The 21,511-nt window shown below is 37.3% G+C and overlaps 1 protein-coding gene across 1 annotated transcript in view; it reads right to left on the bottom strand.

The window, feature by feature from the left end:
- Positions 1–17,062: 17,062 nt before the first annotated feature.
- LOC134531652 (translation factor GUF1 homolog, mitochondrial) overlaps positions 17,063–21,511 on the bottom strand; it is a 110,850-nt gene continuing 106,401 nt past the window's right edge. The window contains 1 exon segment of the mRNA XM_063367420.1: positions 17,063–17,248. Within this exon segment, the coding sequence (XP_063223490.1) occupies positions 17,123–17,248 (126 nt within the window). The 3' untranslated portion in view covers positions 17,063–17,122.

The following is a 21,511-nucleotide window of genomic DNA, read 5'->3' as shown; positions in this document are numbered from 1 at the left end:
TTCTTCGTGTTATACGTACAGATGTACAGTATTTAAATGAAAGTACCTGACTTGACAAAATGACCAAAACACGTCGCACCCCTCCCCCCCCCCCCCCCCCCCCCCCCCCCATGTTTTAATAGTTTTATAGAGTTTTGTATGAAATTTGGTCGAAATCACTACTGTTACTCAATGCCCAATTCTACTAAGCAAATCTAAAACATAATCAAAGTAGAGTTGAACTGATTATTCCATAGACCAATCACCGCAATTCGAGAATTTAGACTGACCAACCACTGTAATTCAAATTTGTTTACGTTTACTTAAGAATTGGGCTGCTTGGTGACGTTATTTCTCTCGTTGCTCTGTGTTTAGAAATTGAGCTCGAATGACATGAGTGTTCATAATTTTCTTGCCTTATTTCGGGGGGGGGGGGGGGGGGGGGGGGGGTTATTTGAACCCCCAAAACACCCCCCCTGGGTACGCCTATGGTTCTGTCTGTAGGTATGTATCTGTGTTGTTTGTATCGTGCCTACCACCCAATGCCATAATGCCATAAGCTGTAGGTAGGCATGCAACAAATATTAAATAAATAAATTCTAGCATGCAACAATGACTTTAGACCCAACAGTTGCAAAAAAAACTGAAAAAAGGATATAATTTGTTTTTGGGATGATTTGATCTAAACCCTTTCCATGATTAGAAAACTTTGCTGGTCTTTACTAAATATTTATATTGGTTTTTTACCTGTTAGAATATAATTATAGTGAAAAAATATTAATGATTATTTAAATAATTACTTACAAAAAAATGAGAGTGAGTTTTTATTACTCTAGAGATGCGTAATATCTTACCTCTGTAACGAGCAAATACCCTAATAATACAAAACTCAGACAAGAAATTTAATGTAAAATTCTTTAAAATAGTGCAGAGCATAACAGATATATGCAAATTGTGTTTCCAACTACATTTCTGGATGCAAACCACACATAGTTTCCACACCCACTGCTAAGATTCGCTGCCAGAACAGCTATGTTGTCCATTAAATGATTTGATTAGCAGACCGAAATGTTAAACTATATAATGAAATGGCTTCAACAAAAGTGAAAATAACTAAAGCCTGGCTTGGGATGAGATTTTGAACTAAGAATTTTAATAGAATACTGTTCATGTTATTAAAATTCATAAAACTGTTCATAATATAAAGTTTGTCTTTGTGAACTTTGGTTTGCGCCATCTGCCACAGATGGCAGCTCTGTCGTTACATGTTGCCGTAGACTGAGAGCTAAGATGTTACACATCAAAAATTTTGGTTAATGAGGTCTTGTTTGGCCATGCTTGGGTACAGAAGGGCTCTGTATTCCATAAGGCCCTGGCTGTGGCTCTACCTCTGGAACATCTATAAGAAAGAAATGCTGAAAAAAGGATGAGATGATTGAATTTTAAGGGTTGATTGCAGGTGTAACTGGTACACAGTTTATTAAATTTACCTTGAACAGGTGGCTGATGTTCCCCTTCAAGCTCATAGCGATGCACAAGGCTGCAGGATGCTTTTCATGGCTCAAACATGTTAGGGCAGTAGATCCTAGTCTTCTTGCACCTGAATATTGTAGTTGCACACCCGTTTTGTACTTGCATGCAACCAGTTGAAGGTTCTTGTCAGGTGCAGAGGACTGGTCAGAAGTAATGGGCTGTAGACTGTTGCTTGTACGCCTCCACCCAAACTTTTCCAGCTCTCCCCCATGAAACTGGCTGGCCCGGCCCACCCAGAGCTGCACTTTCACATAAACGCGCATAAAATGTAGGTGTGCTGCAGCTCTGATTGGGGAGGAGAGTGACATATTTGAAGTGAATTTATAAACTGCAGACTTACAGCATTTGTACCGAAGCTCATCTAGAGACAGGCACTTGCTTGTTTCCAATGTACAAGGCAACTATAAATTTCTCGCCAGCTGTGAAGATGGTCTCGACATCAATATCTTTGTACTGTTTTTTTAAGGACACCAACGGAAGGCTGAGGTCGGGGTTTTCCTTAGTTAAACAAGGTGGATGTATTATATGAAGTTTTGTCGTTGATGATCTTAATCAAAGAATGTTAGGTTAAACTAGTTTAATACTTAATCACATTTGGCTCCTTAAATTGCGATATTAAGTCATATAAATGACCATCTAATTAAATGCACACAAACTGGATTATTTGTAATTGGTAGCTATTAATGCCGCAAATAGGCAAATATGAATGTACAATTAACTAGTGCCTTTAAAGAATCAACTGTTACATTCACACACACTTGGACACAAAAAATTACATAACATAAAGATTAATATTTAATCATAAACATTTACTGAGGTCTCCTTCCCGATACCTTAACACTTGAGGCGCTACACATTATTTAATAGTTATGCATCCTATTTAATAATTTTAAATACATTCGACAGGCATGTGCAAAATAATGATCTTTAGACGAGGGAAATTAAAAAATCAAGTATTCCAATATGACAGTGTAACATGTGTTGATTCACACCTTTACATAAAAACATTTGTAAAATGGTTTCCTCTACACTAAAATGTTGTAAGTTATAAAAAGCATATGAGAAAGTAAAATTATAGTTTGTTCATAAGTCAAATTATTAAAAAATAATTATAATTTAGCTCTGAATGTGACTGACATTCTGATGTTAGTACAAACATATCATTTGTATTCATTAAGCAAATAATAGGCTCTACTTCATCGAGGACGACCACCTGGTGTTTATACAAAAGAATGAGTTGAAGGACACTTCATGGATTCGACCACACATTTTTCCTTAATTTGGATTACTTCTTATTGGGCTAAAATAATACCTTAAAATAATTAATACCTTAATACCTTAAATGCTTATTATAATATACTATAATATTATATGATATATTATATTATAATGTAATTTTATATAGTATGACTATAAAAGGCCTAAGAAACCGTGAAAAATAAAGGTCAACATTTTTGGAAAAGTTTTCAAGTCATGGAAAGGATTTAGATCAAATCATTCTGAAATCCAATTTTCTCATTTTTTATTTTCCTAATTATGAGTCAACTGTTGGGTCTACAGGCATGATTAAAGATAAATAGATTAGCTACAACTTCACTTCTGACAATTTTCGTCGTATGGCTCAAATTTTGACTCAAAACTTAAAATTTCACTTTTTGGAAAAAAATGACCAATTTTTGAAGTGTTGCATCTGGAGAACTATGGGACTTACAGAGCTGCCGTTGAGCTCAAATTGTGGCACATTAAGTCTTCTTTAAAAACAGTAATAGTGAATTTATCGCTACTGCATATACTGTTGAAATTATAAGTGAAAAACCATAAAAAGGAACAAAAATTTGCTGTTTTTTGTGACCATCTCAAACGCACCAGGAAATTGTGTTGGATAGCTCCATATTCAGATTCAGCACCCCAAAAAACAAAGGGGAATAATAATCAAACCAACTACTGGATTTTTTGCAACGAGACGGCCATTTTTGACATTGTTTGTCTGGGTTATAAGTGAATTGAAACATGAAATTAATGCCCAGTCACATCATTATATTAAACACAAAAATAAAAATTTATACAAAACCGCAAGAGAGAAACTTTAAAAGCTGGGATGTGATTAAGTTACCAAACGTTTGATCAAGTAAAAATCTTGACTTACGACATAACTGCTTGTATTAATTTTCCCACAATGACATCTTTGGTAAGGAAACTTACTACATTACTAGTAGTTTAGTGCTGGTTTCTTTTGTTGGTTGTGTATTAGCTATTATGATGGTCTTATTTTAAAATTTTAAAATGATTTATATACCCTAAAACTAAAAATATTTTAGCTAGTATAACTGGCCGCTTTCTTGTTTAAGAATGCGCACAACTTGTACATTTATACTTGTGACGAACTTGTGTTGAATAAATAGCCGTCAAGTGTGCTAGTGACCAAAATACAAGCGGTGTAGGTTGCAGAGTGGGATTTAGCAAAAGAAATTAATAAAAGCAGTTTGTTCACTGTTCTGAAGAATGTAGCAAATAATTAATTCAGGGAATGTTCTACTGTAGTGATTGTGTTACCTAGGCTCCATTTTGATGTGACATTGTTATTGTTCTGTGCATGCCTTTTTCTCCCTCGAGGCATTGATGTGTGGTAACTGGCAAAGCCCTCAAAAGGGATGTCTAGTGCCTATCTTCCACCTGTCACAATTTGGGATCATTCCATGTCAGTTCATCCAACAAAAATTGAAAATGTAACCATTGTTTTTTAATTTTGATAAAAATTGGTTCATTTGTTTGGTGACATAAGGCCACTTAAAAACCAAAATTTCAGATTTTTATCTCAAATACTTCCTGAGAAATCAAAGGTTTCGTTGTGACCATTTTTGGCCTAAAACAAGTTGTAATGACAGCATAAATTGGTCAGTATCTGTGTTTCCTTGCTTTGTATTTCACTGTAATACCAATATTTCAGAATAAGAACACTTTTCCTTATGTATAATTCACTAGAAAATTCAAATTTTGCCACCAAATTGCTATATCTAGAATGGTTTGTAAGTTATAACAGAATTATTAACATGACTGATGTTTCATGTATTATCTGCATCCTTTATTACAAAATCGACTGTATCTCAAAAGGCAGACCTCACAAAAAAATTAGTTTGGTACTACATGAAAGAGAAGGAAATTTCCTATAAGATACATTAAAAAAAAAAGTGGCTTTCTGCTGGAATGTTGAAAAACAAAATGAAAATGACTTGGTGATGTAAATGGGGCCCCTAACAAAAGGCAGCCAGAAGATGGAAGCAAAGAGGATTGAATATAAGGGTTGTGTATGTCCCATATTTTCCGCATATTACACAAGGATTTTGTGCAAATTTCAAGCCTCTAATTACCTTCCCTGTGTTATCTGCAGAGCCATGTTATGTGACTGTACATATGTCATTTCTGCATGGAGTCTGCGTGCTAGCTATAAGAGAGAAATAAAGAAAACAAGTCAGGACAATACATATTCCTTAGTTTTCAATTTCGCTACAGCAGCTAGCAAAGACCCTGGTGGTACGATATCAAAACTGTATACTGGTTGCTGTGTGTCTTGTGTGTATGACAAAAAATGGTTCGTTGGTGTTGTAAACAACATTGATAGGTCAGAAGAAGATGCTCAAGTAACCTTCATGCACCCTGCCGGTCCAAGTGCTTCCTTTTACTGGCCTTCACCTCGAGACGATGTGTGCTGGGTTCCTTTTGCACACATACTCAGCATCTAGCAGGCACCATCAACAAGCAGCTCTGGCAGGACTTACAGTTTTTTGAAAGAAGACTTGTGCAAGTTTGATATAGAATGGCAGCTTTATCAGAAAAGCAATGCAGTTTGCTAATTGCAAAAATTGGAGGATTGTGTCTGTAGATTCTAATTCATTGGCAATAGATTTGTGTAAGTAGGGAATTTTTTTACGTGTACATATAGCATTAGTAAGCGATTATCGAGTACATTACATGTTGCCAGCAGAAAGTCACTATTTTTTTTAATGTATCTTATAAGAAATTTTCTTCTCTTTCACATAGTACCAAACTCATTTTTTTTGTGAGGTCTGCCTTTTGAGATACAGTCTATTTTGTAATATAGGATGCAGATGATACATGAATCATCAGTCATGTTAATAATTCTGTTATAACTTACAAACCATTCTAGATATATCAATTTGGTGGCAAAATTTGAATTTTCTAGAGAATTTTACATAAGGAAAGGTGTTCTTATTCTGAAATATTGGTATTACAGTGAAATACAAAGCAAGGAAACACAGATACTGACCAATTTATGCTGTCATTACAACCTGTTTTAGGCCAAAAATGGTCACAAAGGAACCTTCAATTTCTCAGGAAGTATTTGAGATAAAAATCTAAAATTTTGGATTTTAAGTGGCCTTTTGTCACCTAACAATTGAACCAATTTTTATTAAAATCAAAAAACATGGGTTGCATGCCCTGGATGAACTGACATGGAATGACCCTTTGGTCGTTGAGGCTTAATTTTTTTTTTCTACCTTTCACACCTTAACGTAATTTACTCCCCCTTTTTTCTATGAATACTACATAGTGGTTTTACACACACCAACATCCGATTAATCACGAAGACCTGAGGAGCATAACTTTGGTGCATGCTTGTACTTTTATGACTAATGACTAACACCGCTAGCACAATAATTCACCAACTAAGTATCCAAGTATTAACGCAAGGCCGGTATCAGTGGTCAACTTATGACTGTCTAATGTCGTGCTTTGTTTGCTTTTATATTGCTTTTCTTTATTCTCTATTTCATTTTTATATTTGTATTCTTACTGGATTTTTGTTTTAACATTTTTTAGCAAAACTAGAGAATGTTAAGTTATGATGAAGTGGTTTGAGAATGTGATTCTCATGATTATCATTACATGTTTCACTACAAGACAGCATTCAGCAAGTCAGATGCATATGTATTAACTCATTATTGTTCCATATAAAAGCGTAATTGCCACTGTGATTTTTAAATAGCACCTGCTGGGTGGTATTGTGTGTGCACACATTGGCAAACTAAAAGTACACTGACAATGGGAAATGCTTCCAATATAAGAATAAACTTATTTTTTTTGTGCATTGGGGTGAAATCCTAGGTAAGCTGAATCCATAGTACTTAGGAACGAAAAATGAATGGTACACTAATACACCGAGAGTAAGATGAGAATGGTTAGCATTAACAACAAAATGCTATTCTGATGGTAGGCCTACTCATGTTCACAGTTTTAAACAAAACTAAATTAATTTTAAGGAATTACCTTTATATTGTTTAGCTATGAGATGCTGCAGCTATTTGTAACAGTTCAAAAAAAAATATTTTTTTTGAGATAAATAATTGCACAAAGTATTAAAAACAGCATTAAATAAATTAGAATATTTTTAGTATTCTTAAAATAAATTTTGGTGCTAGATTTGTGAGACATTTTTATATTGTACATGCAACATACTTTGTCCGTTCGTGGGCTTCTCCCATCGCTCCGCCAACAATTGCGTAGCGGTGCGACTATTAGTCTAGTATGCTACTATTAGATATGATAACAATACAAACCATTTGTATTTAACATGTTTTACTGAATCCAAAAAAGTTGAAGTAAAAGATAAACTTTTACAAACCTCAGTGTTTATGAACTCTGTAGTTTCACGTATGCCAGTGGGAGTGAATATATGCTTACAGAGATAAAGGAGTAAGTTGTCATGTCATTCGTCAGATCACACCCACAAATTATTTTTTCAGATACCATTGTATGATGACCTCACTACAGGTGCATTGTGGGACTGATGGAGGGTGTGTGTGCGCAGTGAGAAGTGCGCAGCTGGCATGCTCCCTCGCCTCGTTCCTGACCCCGGAGCTGGACACGGCGACCAGACAGCTGGCGCGCACAGCCGCCCACGCAGAGCGTCACTCGGAAGAGATAGAGGCGACAGAGAAGCGAGTTGCGGAGCTGCGATGCCAGCTCGCCAAGTAGCGGACGCCCTTTCTCACCCATTGCCGAGACCTGCTTCATCTTGCCAGCGGCCCTAACGAGTTATGTGCGTACTACATTTCACTAAAATACCACAGTGTAAAGTGATTCATCTAGATATTTCTTCTGTTAAGATACTAAAATATTTCCAAGCCCCAACAAATAACTTAAAACTATCACAAATTAAAAAAGAAATAGAAACTGTTGCTGCTGTGATGTATAAAATTGGGAGTGTCAACTTAAAGCAAGTTACAGTTCCTCAGACCATTTTTTGTTGCAATGAAGTAGTTTATTAAGTAGTTAATGACTTATAAAAATTATCCAAAATAGCATAACCTTTGTTGGTAGTGTAACATTTTTCTTGATTTATTTACAAGTTTTGGCAACACCAAATCAATAATTATCACAATCATAATCAAGGGCACATCCAGCTCAAAACAGAAAAGGGGAAGGAGGAGAACATTTTTGGGAACTCAATGTCTTTCATGGAGGAGGAGGATCCATAGTTCATAAATAATAATAAAAGGAAGAGCATTATTTATTTAAAAAAATATGTTTTCTCCAATGTGTTTCTTAGGTATATTTTTACACACAATAATAGAAGGTTTCCACTTTGTAAGGGGAGGAGGCAGCCTCCTCCAATGTATCCCCACCCCCATTACACTGTTTTTATATTTACACTTTAAAAATAAACTTTATTGTAGTACCAATAATAGTACTAATACAAGTATGAATATAAAGTGTTCTTTCTGAAACTTACTGTTATGTTGAATTAATGTACATTAACTTAGTACTTTCTGCAATAAAGAGTATTTGTAAAAAAAAATTGCAAGTTAATCTATTTGACTGCTATTAAAATATTTATTTGATCTGGAAGTAGTGAAGCATTTACTCCAGCAACTTAAAAAATTTTGAAACACGCATCTTAGACACACACACACAAGCTAGACACCTAACTTAGAACTATTGCAAGGTAGAAAAAATTACTTAAAACTGAGAGAACTTAAAAATAAAAATAATAAATCTGAAGTTTTGGAGATTTCAAAATGCCACACCCCCCAGTTTAAATACATTTAAATGAAATTAGTTTACTGTAGGTTTTATTTTATTTATTAAAATTTGTGGCATGCCCACCAACAGTTTTGCAACTTTTGAGGTGGGCACGAACATACACAAACACAAATACACAAAGAAAGCAGTCCTTGCCCATGTCAAGGCACTGCAAGCATGTCTGCACTACGCAAGGTGGGCTCCACCCGCAAAGAGAACAATCCGTGCAGGTAGCCACCACTCGCAAGTAGATGCGATATAACCCGCATACATGAAGGTGCCACAACACAATGAAAGACAGAAGAATACAAGCACATAAACAAGGATGTTAAAACTCACACTCTGAATGAGACTATAAGAACAAAACACAAATACAAATTGCAAACAGATAAGCAAACATTGCTCTGTTCAAAATTAATTTTACTGGGTGTTGTGTCTATTATAGTTTGTAACGAGTCTATAAATAAGATCATTCATGTGACGTCGTCCGGGCCTGCGGCCCCTTTGAGCCCGATATGACACCGCCCAACCACCGTTTCAGTTCAAACCTCCCGCTCGTGCGTGCGTGTGTGCGTGTGTGTCTAGCCCGGCAAGAGGGCGCTTAGCTGCAGTGCGCCGCACCCCTAATTTGCTACGTTTTAATATTATTTGTAAACCCTTTTTGTTTTCATTCGTCTTTGCCCCAGTGTTGTGCAATTTACTTGTGTTTTCTTTAATTTAAATAAGTTACCTTAAATAACTATAGACGTTGCCCGGGCGGACCCGAACAGGCACGGACTTGGACGAGGATAGGAATGCTTTTATATGAATTATCATTAAATAAGTAAATAGTAACGAACTTTCCATTGTCAGTAATTTTTATATATTTTTAATGTTTATCTGTAATTTACTCAACTTTCGCCGGGGCACGGAGTCGTAGAATATAGTAACGGTAATTGTGTTGGCGCGAAGGGCGCCATGTTGCCACCTGCGAGCGATGAGCTCACCCCAGTCGATCTTCATCACTGACCGAGAGCAGACGCGCCAGCACCCCGGGGACTTCAACCTTTGTTCTGCACTGACCAAGTAATTCTGTCTCGTTAAGTATTTCTGAATCTCTTTCGCTCGTCATCCTCGGGGCAGCTCTCGGCCAGCGGGCTGTTTAATTAATTAATTGTCTCAGTCGAGTTTTTTCATCACCGTGTAATAAGTATACTTTGCAGCATGGCCACGTGTGTGGACCATGCCCTCACCTAAACCGATTCGTGCCTCAGGCTTTTTAACCGTGTAATGTGTAACGTGTAACGGGCGTGTAGAGAGACGTGTTAGTGAAATTAAATCTGGAGAATAAATATAAAGTGAGTACTTATTTAATCACGTGGTGAGTGAGTCTAGGAGTGTGGCGTGCCCGACGCCTAGAGCGGGCCAGGTCTGGGTAGCTAGGATAGAAAGGGCTGGTAACTCGTCCCCACTTGGGCTACGTCACGCCCTGAGTGAGAGACTCCGCCGGGTCCACGTGCCCTTCCACGTGGTGGCGCCCATAGTTAACATCTCGAAATCACCGGCAATGCGCGATCAGCCCTCACATGTTATAAATAGTACATTAACTAGAAAAGAGGCGAGAATTGAATTGAGGGATTCTCAATCTGGTGTTCTCAAGAATATAGCTACATTTAATTTTATTGTTATAAATATTATGAACAAAAAGATAGTCCAAATAGGCTCTACGGTCAGCTAGAGAAATAAGATTGGGATGTGGAAAACCTCTTTGAATTATTAGTTGAGACAATTTGTTTTGTAAATTTTCTAGTTTCTCAATATCAGTCGACCCAATGTCATTCCAGATAGTTGAACAGTATTCTAATTTAGATCGAATTAATGCCAAGTAAAGAGAAAGAATTGAATCGGAATTGGTAGCATAATGAGTGATATATATTATAATAGCAAATGTTCTTCTTGAAATGGAATTTAAGTAGTCGATTTGTTTATGAAAAAACAATTATGAATCTAGAAAGACACCAAAGTCTTTTATAATGAAAGTTTTTGAGATTGGGTTATTATTCAGAATGTAATTATAAACTATAGGGTTATATTTCCTAGTAAAGGATATTACCTTAGTTTTATTATCGTTTAGATTTACCAAGTTTAGAAGACACCAATTATTGATTTCATTAATGTCCCTTTGTAGAAGAGCGTAATCATTGTGTTACAAAAAAAAAGTCTTTTGCATAACAAGCTAGTAATTGTATTTAGTTTTAAATACAGTAGAATCTCGTTATAGCGAGCACGGTAATAGCGAGAACACGGCTATAACGAGGTATTTTTGAGAAATTTACGGCGTGATCACTTGAAGCGCTCTTTTGTTATTTGTCTGATATATCTCCACCCCTCTCGCTCGCCACTAGACATCTTGCCGTTGACGCCTGTCACATTCTTCAGCCGTGCAGTCGCCACCTAAGTGCGTGGCTTATAAATAGAATCCCATCCTCTCTTTCTTTTATCAAACTTCCGTTAGTTATCTGTGCCGTGTGTAGACAAAGTTTGAGATTGGAACAGAAACAACGTAAGAAAGTATTTTTTTACAAATAAGAAATATGTATGTTTTTGTTTTTATAGTCTCGTATTTTCACGTTTTTTTTGGTTATCTTAAAAGAGAGAATATTAAAAAGCCGCTCTAATGAGATTTAATTGTTTCTTGGTTAAGAAAAACTATTAATTATCAAATATTGTTAATTTTTTATATTCTATTTATTATTATTTACGCGACGTCATACTGTACGCGTACGCAATACGACTGGATTCGTTGCTGCAACATAACATAGCATATTATGCGGTATCAGAAGTAACGAGTAACGTAACGATAGTAACGAGTACTAATTGTTATAGTAACGAATACATACGGGTACACATTTTTTTCGTTACTTTTACACCTCTAGTAGGCACTACCGTATTTATTTCCGAATCGCTAGGGCAGTTTTCATGTAACTTTTGTTTCGGTCAGTTGTTTGGGTATCTGTCCGGGAAAGGGGTGGTGATGGTTTGAGTTTAATCCCAAATTTATTTTCTAAAAAAGTTGACAGGTTTCTTTAAATGAAAAAAGTATAGTTTTTCAGCGACTATTTCGTTTGAGGCGTACGTGTGTTGCCGCAGCCGCAATCCTGCTTTTTTGTAAGGAATTAAATCGTCGCGCTACACTAGCACCACCTGTTAGCTACATCCCAAACCAACATGGCCGCCAGCAGACAGCCCGCATCGACGATAGATAGCAGGACAATGCTGCGTCGGCCGCAGGCTGAGATGCTATGCGTACGTGGCTTGGTAGGGTATTCTGGTTATTTTGACGCAATCGGTGATCGCATCCGTACTTATGGGGTATCGTTTTAAAGAGAATTCACACATCTGCTCACAGAAATTAAGATTTCGTTAATATAACCTGTTATTTTCCAATTATACTGGTTTAAACACAATTTTAAACTATTTTAGGTTAATTTTTATTTTGTGGGGGCCAAAATTTGTTTAATTCGGTTATAGCGAGGACACGGTTATAGCGAGGATCAAACCCGGAACCGTGACACCTCGCAATAACGGGACTCTAGTGTAGCTACTATGATGGTACAACTGAAAGATGAGAGCGCCTAAGTAATTTGGCCCAAGCGATGTATTTTGTTCTTTCACAGAAGAGAACAGCTAACCGGCAGAGATGCGTGCAGTGAGGAGACGACGTGATATTCTGTAGCGAGTGGGAGTGTGTGCTTGGAAGTCAAAGGATGGTGTTAGACTTGGTTGATGTGAGAAGTAATTGAAGCCTGAGAGTGCAGACATATTGCACAGGTCTAGCAGAGTTAGTTAGGAGTTGCAATAGAACAGATATAGTAATTTGTGAGAGGAGCAAATGCTATGCAACACAAAGTTTAACTGTGGGCAATTTGAATTGCAGTGGGATTATTAAGCCTGGTTAATAGTTCAGTAGCAGTAACATGGACGCCAGGGAAGATAATGTGTGTGCAAGACTACGAGAGCATTTGGCATGTGAAAGAATCACAGGCTAGATTCACCTAGGATGTGCTAGTCCGTTCAGCAGCTGGTCGAATGGGGCAGTCCTGTGCCTACTCTCTCATCATTGATGAAACCATAAGTTACAAATTTTTTGTTAATTTAGTGAAAAGTCCTACAACAAGAGAATAATTTAAAATAAATATCAAATGAGCTATAAATGTGCCTATAACCTTAAAGATTAAATTGTTAAACAATAAACTGAATTTCATCACTAGACAAGCAGCAAATTTTTGAAGTGAAACTTCTTTGGGCGCAATGAGAGTAACATTTCAATGCCGAATTTTAATGTGACTTTTTCATGAAACATTGTGTAAGATTTCTTATGTGAAAAATGATAGAGAATAGGTACTTGGCCAAAGATATATAAAGAGAGCACTATGCTATATATGTTGCTGGGCTCTTTTTCATTCTCTTTGGGTGTCCTTCTCCTGAAAAAAAAAACTGATATACATGAATGAAAAAATAAGACCGAGAGCATGTGCATGCACTTGTTTCAGAAATAAGATATAGGTGTCCTACACAGTCAGCTATGAATACCTTGAATTTTATATTTACTACCAACGCGCTCGTGTTCTTCCTTGTTCAACCAGCAGCGTAGAGAGCGCTGTTGAAACATTTGCTGCATTTCCCGCATATATAGCGGTACCTGTTATGAATTTCACATTTTCTTTAGAGATTTGGCATATTCCAAATGGCAGAATTGTTTGAAGAAACAGTAACACACATAGTTTTTCTTTATGGTGCAAGTATTTCAACAGTGAATAATATTTATTGTCAATTAATCATTATTTATTGATCAATAATTCTTGATATCCTGAGCAGTTACTTTGAAGTGAGTAATAATTTTGTTGATTCATGTTTATTAATTTATGTTTATTTTAATCAAATTTCTAATAAATATCAAAAAAAGTTCATAAATAATTGACAAAGAAATGAAAGAAACACCCAGCATTGTGTGTTTTTTGTCTTCTCTCTTTATCTTGCTCTGCCATTTTACCCCTTACGATATACTTAGTCTAGATTTGAATTACCAAAGGAGTTTCACTTGTACTGAGTTACACGTGCTCTTTTTTATATATATTTATAATAATAAATTAACACTGGTTTATTAAAGCATTATTTCATCAGTAATTTTGGTCTTGGAAGTAGTTTGAATTTTAGTAGCTGTTGCAGTAAGTAGTAAGTAAATACTAGATGGCAAGTTATCTAAGGGCACATGAAAGTTGTGAAATTACTTGTTGCTAGCATGTTTAATAGGTGCGACAGTGAAACTATTTATGTATTAAATCAATATATATTTATATTTATTAATAATAACTGTTTGAGGTAAAAACTCTGTATATTAGGTGAAATGTAAAGAAAAAAAACTTTTGGAAATGGCTTTCTACATTATTTAGAATTCTAAAATATAGTTTTTAATTTTTTTTCTTTGTTTGTTCCAGCATCAATAAAAAAAATACTTGACAGATTTTGATTAAACATTTTTTATTAGTAAGGTTTTGGGCTAACTTAAAAACTATGCTACATTTAATTACAGGTGAAACCCTCCTCTTGTATGCTTGACCAAAAGTAGGAACCAAAGACAAGCTAAGGGGAGGATATTCAATAAAAGAAAAATCTAGGGTGATGGCTAGTTTGTATTTAATGATGAAAATTACTTCCACAATTACAAATGCAATACAAGGCATCAGCCAAAAAGGAAATAATCAATGACAACAAACTCACTTATATAGTTAAATAACTCAAACTCTCAAGATATACAAAGATTCTAAAAATTACAAGGGGAACAATAGGTCTTTCGCATTCAGGAGAGTGACAGGCTTTACCATCTGCAAGCGTCTCTGCCGAACAGGCCACATTTTCACAGCCCCGGACCAATGCCAGCTTTTATCAAAAAGCCTCCCTCCCCTGGTGCACACCGATAGATAAAAAAATTTTTTTTAAAAAATCCTACATCCCCTTAAAATATTAACATACGGGATATATAAAAACATACAAGATTATTTAATATAGCAAAAACACTAACTAAAGTTCTCACAGCTTTAACAACCTTTATTAAAATTAAATTGGGCTCAGATACTTCCTTATCTAAAATTACTCATCTGGCAAATTGATTACATTAACTGTAAATACACATGCTATTTAACCTGGCACACCATGTACCATGCTACTTTAAAACGCTCGGTATTATTCAAATTACAAAATTTCTGAAATTGCAGGCTTTATACTAGAAATGAACCTGCCACTAAATTCTTAAGTGTGCTGGTTGTACTCTTAACTCTTAGCACCGACTACTATACTTTGTTTACTTACAAACTTCTTTACAGAATATAACAATAAGGGAAAATATTCTACTAAAGTTCAATTGTACACATTATTCCAGTCCGTTGTATATTAATTACAAAACAAGCGTATCTAGCAAGGTTGTTATGATTACTTTAAACATCGCAAAAGTACGAGAGCACCAACTCTGCCAGGAAGATTATTTTGTACAAAAATAGATACTTTAAACATTATCAGGTACATGTGTCGTTTCTCAGAGCATCAACTCTACTTCCAATATTTATTCCCATAACCAAAGTAGAAATGCCTGCAGGAATAAATTAAGTTTTATAAAAAATTTATTAACAGCGTCTACAAGTGTTTTTCCTTCAAAATATTCATTTGTTTACAAAGTTCACTACCAACCTATCATTTGTCTTCAATATCTTCACAAAAAAAATTAACTATAACCCAGCGCAAACCTACCCAATGGGACATTTATTAAAATAGTTTACTAAGCGTAGTATTAACATTACTATAGATATAGTTGTGAAGTTTGTCGGCAATTTCTCAGGAATAATTATAACCACAAACGACTCCCAAAACAACATGCAAAATAGAGCGGGTCAAACTTACAGTTTATATGAAGTTACCAACTGCGCCGACACGGGAATAGATTGCATCCTGCAATCCATTGACCTCCACATGCGACCTCAGGCATCTTCTAGCAGAAATGAAGGCTCACTAAAAACACCCACGCAGAATCTAAAGCTGTGACATCCGACATACTGGGACGCTGCTTTGTAGACACTGCTGCGAAGCCAATTTCCCACCGCCTCGTAACTCGTAAACAACTTCTGCTCGTACCTCGTAACTTCTTTTCTTCACTCACCTCCCGCCGATTTCTTCGTTAAAAACACAAAAAAAAAATTGGCATATGCCCCGGAACTCTCTGTGCATTTTTCCGCTGGTCTGTAAACTCGTAGACTCCGAGAAGGTAAACAGGGCTCACAGTTGCAGACAGTCAAACGCCGCGGCTCATTACAGGTCCATTAGCATTCCTAATTTCCACAACTATAATTTACAACTGCAAAAAAATGAGATAATTTACTCGTCACCACTATCCATGTAAATTCTCGTAGAAATGTAAACTCATAATCTTGACGAGGATAAACAGGGCTCGCGCAGGTAGACAGTCAAGGCCCGCAACGCATAATAGCTCCATTTGCCATGCTATTTTTCATATCTCCAAGTTGCAGCTCGTAGGAACATTATTTTCTTGACACCGCAGTTCAAACTCTCGTAGTAAAAACTAAAATAACTTATTTTGATTTCCGTAGCATTCATGTAGTCTAATAATCACGACCCAACACCTTGTTGATTGTAGACGAAACTTCACTGCCAGTCGCTAAACTCTAGCCCATTTCGATATCCTATTGGCCTCGTTTCTCGTCGCGCTGATATTCTCACGTCACGAACCCTACATGACTCGGTGAAACCCAAATGACACTCCTCACTCGACCACGAGCGACAAACTTTTCCCTTCAGCTCCGAAAACCAACAACACAAATCTTTCATTGTTCAGCTGTCTGCCGCGACACGTCACTAGGCTTGCAGTCTTACCAACTTCTCCTAAATCACACGCTCCACTAACGCTGCCGCGCCTGTTTCACACGGCGGCCGCGGCGCAGCGCCACCAATCAGATAGACAAGGACAGACAACTCAGCTATTCTGCAGCTGCACAACAAAAACCGCTCACGTATCCAAACAAGCGCGCGGCGACACAAAGACGCAGAAAAACAAACACCAGACAGGTGACATTGTCAAATGTCACACCTTCATGATGTGATGGAGTGTTGATCTCATTTATTTAGGCCCTAGTAAGTAAATTATTAGAACTTGAAATCTCGTTAACATCTGGTCGTTAGCAACCAGGATGAGTGACAACAAGATTGAACCCAAACTGTCTTGTTAACAGGCAAGTGATTGGACCACTCAACCACCATGCAACATTTTTGTCCTCAAATATTGTTTATGTCCCTTTGAAAGCAGGCATGTATTGCTGGAAGTAGAAAAAACAGCCATTATGCTCCCATCCTAAGACTTGGGACCTGTTATTGTAGTTTACAGATGTCAGCTTTCATTGCATCAGTGCAATTCTGAAATTAATTTTTACAGTCTCCATTCACTTTAAATAAAGTTAAAAATAAATCACATAAAATAACGTATATTTTATTCAATCACAAATTCAGTAGCACACATTCATAGCAGTCATCGTTTCAAAACTTCAATAAAAGTTTTGTGAGGCAGCTCTATGTTTGCCACTTTCTTCATTTTCTTTTTCCCTTCTGCTTGTTGCTTTAATAGTTTCATTCTTCTGGTTACATCACCTCCATACTGGAAAAACACCACAATAATGATCACTTATTTGGTACATCTATCTATAACAACATTAAGTTATATTTATACAGTAGAGATATTTTAGTTCAGTCCCAAAAATATCCCCGTACCATTTACTTTGTGTAGCCTCCGCTCTCCCCCCCCCCCCCCCCCCCCCAACCCACTTCACAAAAAATAATAAACACAACTTATTGCAAGAAAGCCCATGCTGCAACTTGAGTCTGGTGTCAGCACAAGAAAGGGCTGGTCTATAATACATAAAATTTAGACCCAAGCTTTAATGATGAAACCAAACCATTTTTTAAAACTTATCTACAAAAACATTTTTATTCATGTCAGTAGTTTACCGTACAGTCAAAGTCAACAATTTCTATTGCAGATAACAAAGTATTCTACAGTAATTACAGTAGTACCCTGATATGTTTTTGAATGGGACGTAAGGAAAAATCATTATAAGCAGGAAAATGGTACAAGTAGTAATGTGTCGGTTCTACTATATTCCGAGTTCTCAGTATGGATCCTATACTTAAAAATCGGTTCCCAGTTTTTGGTTTAAGGTTAATCTCCAAACAATTTAAAGTCACACCAAAGATACAGTATGCCCTAATAAATGGTGTGTTTGTTTCATATGAATTATCAGCACCCCACTTTACCATAATCCATAGTCCCTAGGTAGCACAGTTGCTTCATATGTCACTAGAAGCTGGAGCAGCAATGTACCGACATCCTGTGGTGCATAAATAAATATCTGGTAATACATATTAACAAAAAAATTTTTTCAACTGGGTCAGTATTTAATTTAGGCACACCGATAAACAACTGCTTGAGAAGTATTTTCTAAAAAAAATTAATATTAAAACTAATACTGCAGTAGCCACACACCAAAGCAAATTCAAATTATGTACAGTATATATTATAATAAGGCCTGTGAGAATATCAGTTTTTTAGTTCAAATTGAATACGAATAGTACAAATGAGAATAAGAATCCCACTAAAATTTTTTTTCTAGTCATGTAACAACTTCGGAAAATTAGAGAAGGATCAATCCATACCAAGTAGTCCAGCACCGGTTGCTCGACCATTTTTTAAAAAAAAAAATGTTAATTTTTGCCTTGTTAACATTATGTATTGACATTTTAAAACTGGCACAATTAAATTTTTATTCTCACTGGTTTTATTATGGCAGCCATTTTGTTGCCATGGTGTGCAACAGTTTTTACATTTACAAGGGTTTATCTACATTGCATGATGAAACAAAATCTGAGGTGTTAAGCACATTATATACTGCAATTCTGATCATATACCATCTTTCTAAAATCACTCAATCTTACCAACTTTGAAGATTGAACTTCTGCCTCACTAATGCAAAAATGTGCACTTTTTTTTTTTTTTTTTTTTTTCTCCCAGAATGAAGGCAGTATGTGTTGGGCTTCAAAATATTTTTGGAATAACTTATGCAATAGCAGTGTAAACACAAATTATTTGGAGTGTCAGACTTTGCTACATTTTTTTTTACAAGCTTGTAAAAATGAGTTTTTTTATATTTTTGCTTACTTTACAACTTAATATCTCTGGTGGGCAGTTATCTAAAAATCTGAAATTTGTACACAATTAAGTACTTCGTGGTACATAACTCCTGTTAAAATATTGACTTAGAGATTCAACTGGTTCATAAGTTACAGCCTTGCCAAACTTGTGTAAAATTGCAACATACATTTCAAACTCATCTTATGAAACACTTAAAAGACACTGTTCCTTGGGTTCAACATATAATTTACTTCTCAGATGGATCATCAAGTCAGTATAAAAATAAAAGGAATTTTATGAATGTCTGTCACCATAAGAATGACTTTGGCCTTAGTGCAGAGTGGAATTTCTTCGCAACATCACATGGAAAAAAACCTGTGATGGTGTCACAGGAACAACAAAAAGGGAAGTAACAAAGGCGAGTTTTCAAAGAACATTCAAGGATCACATTCTTTCCCCTGAAAGATATGTTTATGTACTGTACACAAACAATTAAATGTATTATATATATATATATATATATATATACGTTAAAGAAGAGGAAATATCTGCTCGACAAGAAGAGCTCAAACCTAGGTTTAACAACTGCCAACGGCTCTCAGGAACACTGAAATTTCACAGCTTTATTCCACTCACTGAGATTATAATGAGATGCTATGCAACATCCAAATCAGAAGAGTATGAGGATCTTCCAGTTTCAACCAAGACTGTCCCCCTGAATCTTCGGAACAATGACATTGTTGCTTGTGTGTATGATAGGAGTCATTGAGGAAGTTAATTTTGTGAACAATGACATTTACGTAAAATTTTACAACCCAGTTGGACCTAGAACATCATTTAAGATGCCATGTGCAGAGTGTGGGTGCCTCTTAAGAATGTGTTGAGAAAACTCAGTCCATCAGAACTATCCACAGCAACTGGACGTTCATACAATATTCCAGCATCATTATGTGATGAAATTTCAATGCTGTTTAACAAACATAGAAAATAAGATATGGTGAACATATTAAAATTGTAAATCATATGTAATATCAAAAAGACATATTGTCTATTTAGAAATGTGATATAAATGGACTGTTGTGGCTCATATTTTGTACATAGTGTTTATTTGTTTTGACATCAAACTTTAATGTAATATGTAATCATTCTGACGTCGTCCGGGCCTGCGGCCCCTTTGAGCCCGATATAACACCGCCCAACCACCGTCTCATTTCAAACCTCCCGCTCGTGCGTGCGTGTGTTTCCAGCTCAGCAAGAGGGCGCTTAGATGCAGTGCGCCGCACCCCTAAATATATTAATTCACATTGTAACCCTTTTTCTTTTATTCTTTTGCCCCAGTGTCTTGTTGCAGTTTAATCATGTGTTTCTCCAATTTAAATATTACAATTAAATATAAAACTATTGACGTTGCCCGGGCGGACCCGAATAGGCACGGACTTGAACGAGGGTAGAAATGTTTTAGAATAATTCTTAATAACTACGTAAACATTAATGTATTTTAAATTACCAGTAATTTCTATATAATTATTAATGTAATCTACTATTTACTTAACTTTCGCCGGGGCACGGAATCGCAGAGTGTGTAACGGTCATTGTGTTCGGCGCGAAGGGCGCCATGTTGCCACCTGCAAACCATGATCTCACCCCAGTCGTTCTCACCCGCCAGCCGAGGGCGGTCGTGTCGCTGCCTTGAGGCGGCCACGTGCGTGGTCCGCCTCTTCATCTAAGCCGTTTCGTGCCCCGGGCATTTTACCTGTTGTACCAGTGAAAGAACGTGTACGGAAATAAATCGTGAGTACATAAACTAATTAACTGTGTTACGTGTCTTTGTGTTCGGGGGACCACGTGGGACCCCAACCTTGTCGGCGGCGTGTGGGACGCCCTGAGAGCCCACTGCGTGTTAGAAGCGTGCCCGACGCTGAGAGCGGGCTTAGGTAGGGTCGAGAGCGGCGCGTTCAATATCCAGAGGGCCAAATATCTCGCCGCACACGGGCCACGTAACGCCCTGGGTTAGAGTCTCTCGCCGGGTCCACGTGCCCACTCACGTGGTGGCGCCCACTAATTCGCTCCGATATTTCCTCCATAACACCGTACGCCCTCAAATGGCGCCCAAGAGCGTGTGGCGAGATATTCAACGTGTCGTGAATACCAGGCCCGCACGAGTTAGCGCGAGTTAGGCGGTTGTGCACCGGAGCGCGGCCACGTGACCAGCCGAGCGCGCGCGCTTCCAAGAATTCGCAGCGAGCAGCCAGGTGGCTGCATTCCTGGCAATAACAACACACTCCGAGCGCAGTAAGTTACCGCAGTACTGATGTGGATTCGTGAGTAGTTCGTGAGAACGTGGACGTGAGGACTGTTCGTGTGTAGAGTACCACGTGCGTAGACATGTATCCGGATGAATGTATCGGGTGTTACTTCCCCTGCCCGAGTTGGGACTTGCATGGCAGGACCGCCGCCGGATACGAGTGTGGCTACTGTACGGAATACCGCATACACGGCGTGACGAAATGTGGAGCTAGGTCGTGTCCCGGAGGTAGTAGCGAGGGATACCGCTGCCAGGAATGTGCCGGCCTGTGGCATCGTGGCTGTATCGGCGAGCGTGAATGGACAATACTGCGCAAGTATTTTACCTTTACGTGCGCACGATGTACCGCCTACCTAGCCACCCAGGCACAGTACGAGGCAGAGACGCCGGAAAATTCTCCACGACACGACTCGACGCCGAAAAAGACG

This window comes from Bacillus rossius, chromosome 5 (genome assembly GCF_032445375.1).
Source record: "Bacillus rossius redtenbacheri isolate Brsri chromosome 5, Brsri_v3, whole genome shotgun sequence".
NCBI classification, from domain to species: Eukaryota; Metazoa; Arthropoda; class Insecta; order Phasmatodea; family Bacillidae; genus Bacillus; species Bacillus rossius.
Note: the sequence above shows the minus strand (reverse complement) of the source record. Positions and strands in the feature narration are given on the sequence as shown.